Raw genomic sequence first — 10,235 nt, 5'->3', positions numbered from 1 at the left:
AGCAATCACAGGCATGGATTCCATCTTCTGCAGCTACAAAACTTGATCACTAAAATATAGCCTTCTGTTGCTTACCAACTTGCTTCTCAACGGACAGAACTAATGCAATTAACGTGGTAGCAATAGGGACCAATTCATTTGTATATATAGGAGACTTAAACCTCAAGAAGCTTCCCATTAAAGCAATCCATATCGGTTTAGGTTTCCTAGTTAGATTCTTAATGCATCACATCATTGTAGTCTTTCTTGCAGACCAAGAATTGGATTACTTACCTTAATGAATTGATACACTCTTTCATTAAGTTACAATATTGATTTTCAGTTTGTATCCATGTTAAACTAGGATTGATATTAAGCTAATCATCATATACATTAGTGACAAGTCCACATTTGATTCTTACATTGGCATCATCTATATATATGATTGAAGAATATTCAAACATGTTTCTTTTTTTTGTTTTTGCTACTGATTATTCCAGCGAGCAGCTTCCTCCTCTAGTGTTTAACTGCATTTGGAAATTTTGCTATTTCAAATAGGGTATGCTTGCCACTTCTGAACTTTTCATTTCCAGTTTGTAGTGGAATTTAGTTCAGCTTCTATGTTGTCTTGACAAATGGGTTTCCATCAAGATTTTTGGCAGTTTGGGGTTTAGGTTATGTGTTGAACTTTTCTTATATACATTTCTCTACGCAGGTTGTTTACACTTATCTCTCCTGTTTGATGGTAGAGCAGATCTGAAAATCTGAGCTTTAATATTGATAGCTCTTCACGCTAGTCTATTTTTCTATTTTTTCCCACTTAGTTTTAACTAGTAACTATCTGCTTTTATCCCTGCTTTCTCCTAATACACTTTGGGCTAGTTTGGGATTGCTATGACTTTTAAAAAAAACTGCTGCTGCTGCTGTGTTGTGAGAATAATCAGCTGTGAATTAAAACAATTTCGTGTTTGGTAAATAATATGCCTTCTCCTAATACACTTCGGGCTAGTTTGAGATTACTGTGACTTTTTAAAAAAAAACTGCTGCTGATGTGTTGTGAGAATAATCAACTGTGAATTAAAACAATTTCGTGTTTGGTAAATAATATTTTTAAAAGTGCTGCCAGTACATAAAACAACTGCAGAGTGTGTTTTGATCCACAGCAGCTTCTAGGCTGCTTCTAAAAATTGCTGCCAGTGACCTATAACTTTCAATTAAAGCTGTTTTTTATTTATTTACCAAACACAATAAAATCTAAAATCTTGACCAAAAGCTTTTTTTTTTAAAAGCGAAGCAATCCCAAACGGGACCTTCCAATACTTGGAATATCTTGTGCAATTGTGCTTAGATCTTTGACCTGGCTACACGGATTCTAAAAAAGCCACTACAGTATTTGCTTATTGAGTCCTCCATGTGGCTGCAATTCTTCTTCTCAATTAAAAAAAAAAAAAAAGTGGCTGCAATTCTTCTATGCTATTTTATTTTTTCGCTCGTCCAGAAATCATATGAAAAAGTATATAGTTCAAAAAATCTTGGGGAAAACTGACTAACCATGACCTCTTTACAAGATATTGGTTTAGTTCTTTTACATTAATATAGATAAGCATTGGTACTACTTGGAACTTATATACTTTCCTAAGGATCCCATTTACCCTATTGTCTCAGCATTGCCTGAAAATGATTTGGAATGAAGGCAACACTAATTCAAAAAGTTGAAAATAAAAAATGTTGTAACCTGCTTCATTCAATTCAGTATCAGCAGTTAATAGTTTGGGTTCAACCTGTTTCTTTATGTTTCGGTGATGTAATGAAAGGGTGAACGGAACAAATAAGAACAGAATAAGCTAGTCAGGTATCCACAACAAAAAGACCTGAAGAAACCAGACACAAAACAATCCCGCAGAACCGCCCAAGTCTATTGCTATAAAATAGTTAGTGTCAACCAATCCCGCACAACTGCCACAGATGTTGGACAGCCGAATGCTTGACCCGATGTTATAAAGACTTAACCATCCTTGACTGCAGGCAATGACACTGTGCTAACATCACAGACGCCTCTAAAAGGGTTAAACGATACAAAGAACAAACATTACAGTAATATGATACACACATGGGATCTACCACATCATGTGATACATCCATTGGGCATATGCCATAAACAACAACCAATATCTACGCATATGGTACAAATTACAACCATTATAGGATTACAACTTGAGCATCAGTCATTACTTCCTTCAGTCTTTTTCGGACAACTACACTACCTCTTTGTTTCCACCAAAAGTACTGCAAATCCACCACATCCACACTGTCCTCTATGTGCAGGAAAATTTTCTCTTCATTGTCATCCTTGCCCTCATTCTCATACCCCTCCCTGTAATAACAACGGCTGATTTCGATCCAGCTTCCACCACCGTTGTAATATTTTCCATATGGATCAATCACCAATACCTCGAGGTTTGTTGCAATTTTAAGAATGCTAACTGCCAATTCTATCTCGATCCACTTACCCTGGAACCCCTGCATCTTAAATCTTCTCAAATGGTCATGTGAAAATCCAGAAAGATTCCTTACATCTCCTTGATAGCTTGTTGCTCGTACCTACAATATAAAAGAGTTCTACTATAGTTATATTGGTGAAGAGGGTCATGGTTATATTGGAGCTTCTACGAGTCCCGCTGGGGATTAGATCCCAATACCCGCTCATATCATCGTTAACATATTTCTATAGCAACAATATGTTTAACAAATAATTCTTGCTTTTGCTTAACAAATTCTTAGGTTCACCCCCCTAGATGAGCATATTCACCCACCATTGTGATTAACATATTTTCATAATACCTGTTGTTAATGTTAAAATAACTAGACCATCTTTCCAGAAAATCTATCAAATAGGAGATCATTTAACCCTTCAATTCGGATGGCCAATTAGATTGATTTTTTTTTTTTTTTTTTGCAGAGATTAATGTAAACCGAAAATACGTTAATTACGGGGATGTCTACACCTGCTCATTCACCCAGGGAGTGAACCTAAGCATTGTCAAAAATAAAGTTAAACCTCACAACTAGTTTTTGGTTACCGTCATTTTATTTAAATAAGCACAGAAAAGAGGCCTTAAGAAAACTGAAATAAGTAATCCTAGTACATTAATCAACAAAAGCAATAAAGTCAGATCACAAAAGCAGCAAACCTCACAACCGCATCATTAAGAACAATAAATATTTTGAGGAATAGTATTACTAACCGTTATTATAAACTCTTCTAAAAGAGGTGCGAGGTGCGGCCTTGAGAATATTCAGAACACTCCCAAGGTTGAAGTTTCCCATGAAGAGATCCAAGTTCACTTGTTTCAGGTTTCTCAATGTCAAAACAGTTTGAGGTATATCTTCCTGCATGCAAACATTGATTTCCAAAAGGTTAAAATTCATGCAAAATAAAACCGGCATGCAATAGAAATAAAGCTTCACCCACATTATAATAGCTCTGCAGATGATGAAGAGTCTCAAGCCCAGGACAGGAGGCAAGTTGGGTGAGCGCATAAGATATTCCTCCTTCAGAACATCCCTTAAAAAAACATCTTACTAGCTGTGGAGTTCTCATGCAAGAAATTATCGAATGTAATCCACAATATTCAAAAGAAGAAAGGTTTACCGCATCAATCTCTACTCTTTTTAAACCGACACACCTGAGAACTTTAAGATCATTAAGACGAAGTGATGGACCAACAATTAGACATGAGCCCCCTCTGCAATAGCTCAAGGTCAAGCTTTCGAGGAGCGAACAAACAGAGAACAGATGTGCCAAAAAAGCTGGATCAACAATAACCTTGTTTAGACAAAGCGTTGTTAGCCAAATGAATATGTCGAAATCAGTAGGAGGTTTTAGAATGCATCTCTGCAACGACAAATGCCTTAGAGTTGACGCATTTAATTCAGAAAGGAGCCAGTGGGGAAAAACATAAACATTTTCTGTATCCAAAACGCCATTGCGGCTTGATAATTGAATATCGAGTACTTCAGCTCCCCTTGTAATTGCAAAACGAACCCATTCATCAAGGATGACCGTAGAGTCTGCATCGAAAGAGTATGCCACTTTGAAAGAGTCTACCTTCTTACGATTGTAGAGCAGCAAAATTTCATTCACACTGTTAGAAAACCTGATGAACAAGACATTACATCGAAACCTTGTATGTACAGCATATACACTTAAGTAAACGTATTTGTTAGAGTTTGTATTTAAAATAAGTTTAAGTACTTATCCTAATCTGTTTGGATTGATTTAAAATCAAATTAGGACAGTTGCAAGAAGTTATATATTTGAAATAGCAGTTAAAGGGTGATGGCAGTTTCTTGATGGAAGAAACTGTTATTACATTGCTATATATAACGTTTTGGTCCCTTCTGATACACAATCTGTTCTCATAAATTAGTCCCATCATACTAAGAGAATACTGGAGGTGGAATCAGGAGAAGACTAAGATGAATGGTTCAAGTGCATCGTGTAAGACTCCTTTACATACTGTACAGTTTATATACATTGCAGATATCAGGAAAGATATGAAGTTTCAGTCCTATATTAGGATGCGACCAGTATATCACTCCTAAATATTTCATCCATATATTAGGATAGATATGTTTCTGCAATCCTAATATACTATGCGTTTACTATTGCAATCCTAAATAAAGTTTACGTATATAACATTGTTTACATGTGCTTTTACTGAGATAGATTTACAGCATTAGACTAGTGTAGTTCTAACAATTGGTATCAGAGCAATCTATGCTTAGATGAGTTACATGTTATTGCTACTTCAACAAATTTGTTTTGAAACGATTTCTGGGAATTTTGTTGTAATCCGCATACAGTTATCTACATATATAATTCATGTCTGATAAATAGTGATTGATGTATATGCTTGTTTCAAGTTATGATATTTGATTCATTGAGAAATTCATCATGTTGTGTGCTGCCAAAGTGGTCCCATGAATGAACATTCCAAAGGATCTAATATGCTGATGAAATATTTAGTATGAATACAATTATATGTTGCATAATAAAGTGCTGTCAAAGTGGCCAATATATAGCAATTACATTGTATTCAGTTTCATCAGAATGAGATTATGAGACTTAAAATTAAATTTGAGTATGATTTCCAAAGAGATCTACATCAAACATTTGGTTTCATAGTCTTGTATATTTTAGATAGATGAACATTCAGAAACTATTAGAGATGAGTACTCCACAAAGGATGTCAGGTCTTGAAAATAGAAAAGTTTCATTTGTCTGCATATACATAGAGTTTCAGTTAAATGACATTCATATATGAATTTCATTTGTTTTGGGACATTCAGATTATTCTAGTATCATGATACACTAGAAGATTTTGACTGATCAATTTCATATACAGCAATGCACTTTCCAATGAGCATAAGTCAGATTGAGTTGCTGAATGGCTCAAATTTCAAGAAATGGAAGAGTGACATTGAATTGAATCTGGGAGTTCTAGACTATGATCATGTTTTGAAAGAAGATCCACCAGAAGCATTGCCCGCAACTGCAAGCAAGGAAAGCAAAGAAAAATATGAGAAGTGGTACAAGCACAATAAGATGGCACTGATCATGATCAAGAAGAGCATAACTGAGAATGTGATAGGAGGTATTCCAGACTTAGAGTTTGCAAAAGTGTTCTTCAATTCCATTGCAGAAAAATACAAGGTTTCCAACAAAGCAGAAACTGGAAAGCTTATGAAATCTCTCATGAGGTTGCAGTTCAATGGAAAAGGGAGTGTTAGAGAATATATATTGAAGGGTTCTGACATTGCTGGAAAACTCAGAGGACTAAACATGGCTATTGAAGATCCATTCCTTGTTTATTTGTTGCTGGAATCACTACCGGATGAGTATGATCAACTGAAAACACTTTACAAAACTCAAAAGGAAATGTGGAGTGTGAATGAACTGATTTCCCTTTGTGTGGAAGTTGAGGATGAAATTAAAAAGAAGGGAAAAGAAGTGTCAGTGAATCTCATGTCCCACTCAAAGTTCAAGAAGAAGAGGTTTGGCAACAACAACTACAAAGGAAGCACTTCAACTGGTACTTCAACATCTGCTGTGAGGTCTGACAACATTAAGTTTAAAAATAAACCTGCAGGTGGCCTGAAGTGTTTCTTCTGCAAGAAACCTGGACACTTTAAGAAAGATTGTGAGGGTTTCAAAGTTTGGCTAACTAAAAGAGGTGCTTTTCTTTCAAAACTTGTTTTTAGTGTTGAGTCAAATGATTTTGTTCATGATAACTCTTGGTGGTTTGACACTGGCTCACCCATTCATGTTGTGAATTCTTTACAGGGATTATCAAGGATAACAATCCCAAATAAGAATGAAACAAGGGTGTGTTCTGGAAATGGTCAAAGAGTAGCTGTGAAGGCTATAGGAGTTGTCAAGTTGTTGTTTAGGAATAATTATGTATTAGAACTAAATAATGTGTATTGTATTCCTAGTATAAAGAGAAACCTCATATCAGGTTCTCAATTTGTTGCTAATAATGGTTATAGTTTCTCTAGTGATAATAAATTAATGTTGCTTTATTATGACTCTGTGTGTTTTGGTGAAGCAAATATTTTAAATGGGTATTGGCTTGTCAATTGTGAAACTGTGTTTTCTGGTAAAAATGACAGCAAGAATATTTTCTTCTTAGATAAAGCATCTGGTTCAAAAAGAAAATTCAGTGATTCTTCATCCTTTTTGTGGCATAAAAGACTTGGCCACATTTCTAAAGAAAGGTTAAGAGAACTTGTTAAACAAGGGATCTTACCAGCCTTGAGTTTTGAAGATTTTGGAACCTGTGTAGATTGTCTAAAAGGTAAATTGACTAACTCTAGGAGTTTTGGTTCAAAAAGGAGTGAAAATTTGCTTGATTTAGTCCATACTGATGTCTGTGGTCCTTTTCCTGTTAACACAATCTGTGGAAATTGTTATTTTATAACTTTCATAGATGATTTTTCTAGGTTTTGTTATGTTTACCTTATTTCTGAAAAATCACAAGCTTTGGAAACCTTCAAGATTTATAAAACTGAGATTGAGAAACAAACAGGCAGGGTTATCAAAGTTGTCAGGTCTGACAGAGGTGGTGAGTATTTTGGAAGGTATACAGAACAAGGGCAACATAAAAGCCCGTTTGCTTTATTTTTGCAAGAATGTGGGATAGTTGCTCAGTATACAACTCCATACAATCCTCAACAAAATGGAGTTTCAGAAAGAAGAAATAGAACTCTCATGAGCATGGTTAGATGCATGATACTCAGGTCTGGACTTCCAAAATTTCTGTGGGGAGAAGCCTTAAAGACTGCAAATTATATTTGTAACAGAGTTCCAACCAAAGTAGTTCACAAAATTCCTTTTGAGTTGTGGTGTGGATATAAACCCAATCTGAATCATTTTCATGTGTGGGGATGTAAAGCAGAGGCTAGAATTCACAGCAATACAGATGGAAAGTTGGATTCTCAATCAGTCAGTGCATTTTTCATTGGCTATTCTGAGAAGTCTAAAGGATACAAGTTCTATTGTCCTGGAAAGGGAACAAGAATAATGGAATCTCACAGAGCTGCATTCTATGATGAGGTGTTTGATAACAGTGCAAGGAATGATTTAGATATGGATAAAAGTTCATCACAGGCAGAAGACGACATGGAGAAATGGTTTGTCTCTCAGGATTGCAGTAACATTCGCATCCTAGATCAGGACTGCAGCAATACATCAATCCTAGATCAGGATCACAACAATACAATAGTCCTAGATCAGGACTGTAGTAATACTTCAGTCCTAGACAACTCAGTGTCGTTGAATCTTGTTCCAGCAAGTGCAGAGGGTGAAAATGTAACACAACAAGCAAGTGTAGATGTTGTGGATCATGTCAACACTATCACAGGTGAACAAAGTGAGCCAATTGCAGATGATACAATGCCAACACAACATAATGAGCAAGCTGAATGCAGAGTTGCAATGCAGACCACAGAAATTGCAGAAGCATCACAGCCTGTAACCTTGAGAAGATCTGCAAGAGAAAAGAAATCTGCCATACCAGATGTATACAAATTATATTTGACTATTGAGGAAACTGATTTGGGAGATGAAGGTGATCCAATTTCAGTTGAGGAGGCCATGCAATCCTCAAATAGTGAGAAGTGGAAATCAGCAATGGAAGATGAGTTGCAAAGCATGTCGCAGAATGGAGTGTGGATCTTAGTGGACAAGCCTCATGATTTTAAGCCCATTGGTTGTAAGTGGGTTTTTAAAACTAAAAGAAATGCAGATGGGAATATTGAGAGGTATAAGGCCAGACTAGTTGCAAAAGGGTATAATCAAAAGGAAGGCATAGACTACAATGAGACTTTCTCTCAGGTCTCAACAAAAGATGCATTCAGAGTCATCATGGCTCTTGTAGCACATTATGATCTGGAACTACATCAGATGGATGTGAAGACTGCATTTTTGAATGGTGATCTATATGAAGAAATATACATGCTGCAACCTGAGGGTTTTGTAGAAGATGACAGCAAGGTATGCAAACTTAGAAAGTCAATATATGGTCTTAAACAGGCTTCAAGACAATGGTACTTGAAGTTTGACAAAGTAATCACTCAATTTGGTTTTCTGGAAAATAAACTGGATGAGTGCATTTACTTGAAGACCAGTGGGAGTGACTTTATATTGTTGATTTTGTATGTTGATGATATCTTGCTTGCTAGTAGTAGTGTTTGCCTATTAAAAGAAACAAAGGGTTTTCTTTTAAATCAGTTTGATATGAAGGATATGGGAGAGGCTCATTATGTTCTTGGGATTGAGATAACAAGAGATAGAAAACAGTATGCCTTAGGCTTGTCTCAAAAGAATTATGTTGATAAAATACTTCAGAGATTTGGGATGCAGAATTGTAATTTAGGGGAGTCACCAATGTCAAAAGGAGACAAGTTGCATAAATGTCAATGTCCTACGAATGCAATTAGAGAGGAAGAATATGCAGAACATGCCATATGCTAGATTGGTTGGGAGTTTGATGTATGCTCAAGTGTGTACAAGGCCAGATATATCCTTTGCTGTGAATATGTTATCAAGATATCAGTCAAGTGCAGGTCATGCACATTGGGTGGCTGGTAAGAAAGTATTGAGGTATTTGAAGAAAACCAAAAGTCACATGTTGGTTTACAAAAGAATTGAAGATCAAGAACTTGAAGTGGAAGCTTATACTGATGCATCGTACAAGTCAGATTCAGATGACTTGAAATCGACATCAGGTTATATATTTGTTATGGCTGGAGGAGCAATTTCATGGAAAACAGCTAAACAAACTCTGACAGCAACTTCAACCTTTCAGGCTGAATATATAGCCATCTTTGAAGCTACTGGGCATGCACTATGGTTGAAGAATTTCATTGCTCACTTAAAGATTGTAGAATCTGTGTCAAGGCCTATAACAATCTACTGTGATAATGCATCTGCAGTATTCTTTTCAAAGAATAATAAAAGGTCTTCAGGTTCTAAGAACATTGATGTGAAATACTTTGCAGTGAGAGAAAGTGTCAGAGATGAGGAGATAGAGGTAGTGAAGATTGGAACTAAAGATAAATTGGCTGATCCTTTGACAAAAGCCTTGGCAGTTTCTGATTTTATTAGACACACCAAAAATATGGGAGTGTTGGACAGTTTCAATCCTGATGAAATCTGATGGTATCTCACTCGTTGCTGTGTATTATTATTTATGGATTTTCAAATAATGATCAGTTAAGTATGATTACATTCTTGAGTTTTCACTTCATTATGTATTTGCATGATTAAGTTGTACAATTTCAGATTGTTGTTTATAAACAGCAAATATGCAAATTCATGATATTCGGCGAGTGAAATATAATTTGCTTCAGTTCTATAAGATTAGAAATTTTGGTAGGACATTATGCATGCTTATATCATATACGGTATGATAATTTAAGCTTGATTACAGTGCAGCTGTAATAAGGATGATTCATGTGATTTTGGTTGCTGCAATGTGATTATGGAACACTAATGTTTTCTCTGATTCATTGTGTTGTTCTATGATTCTTTACAGCAAACATGATTGACAGAATTTGGAACAGACAGGGAATACAAACTGAATGTGCACAATTTAGCTAACTGATACATGTATATGCACATATCAATTTCTAAGCAATGTCAAGTTCAGTGGGAGATTGTTAGAAAACCTGATGAACAAGACATTACATAG

The 10,235-nt window shown here is 35.7% G+C and overlaps 1 protein-coding gene across 1 annotated transcript; it reads right to left on the bottom strand.

Annotated features, from left to right (window-relative positions):
- Positions 1-1,984: 1,984 nt before the first annotated feature.
- Positions 1,985-4,152, bottom strand: LOC133733705 (uncharacterized). The gene is made up of 7 exons (XM_062161348.1): positions 4,137-4,152; positions 3,632-4,050; positions 3,225-3,369; positions 3,060-3,118; positions 2,194-2,580; positions 2,090-2,151; positions 1,985-2,036 (listed from the first exon to the last, which is right to left on the bottom strand). Exons 1-7 carry the CDS (start codon positions 4,150-4,152, stop codon positions 1,985-1,987), a joined length of 1,140 nt encoding a protein of 379 aa, XP_062017332.1.
- Positions 4,153-10,235: the final 6,083 nt, after the last annotated feature.

The sequence above is a fragment of the Rosa rugosa genome, chromosome 1, assembly GCF_958449725.1.
Source record: "Rosa rugosa chromosome 1, drRosRugo1.1, whole genome shotgun sequence".
Lineage (NCBI taxonomy): Eukaryota > Viridiplantae > Streptophyta > Magnoliopsida > Rosales > Rosaceae > Rosa > Rosa rugosa.
The sequence above is the reverse complement of the archived record's forward strand: the minus strand, read 5'-3'. Positions and strand labels throughout refer to the sequence as shown.

Bases quoted from the DNA above. Each gene is read 5' to 3' on its own strand.
- LOC133733705 (XM_062161348.1), bottom strand. The intron at 3,119-3,224 runs GTTAGTAATACT...TTAATGTACTAG, and splicing joins TAGAAGAGTTTATAATAACG to GATTACTTATTTCAGTTTTC. The intron at 2,037-2,089 runs GTGTGTATCATA...TAACCCTTTTAG, and splicing joins CATGATGTGGTAGATCCCAT to AGGCGTCTGTGATGTTAGCA.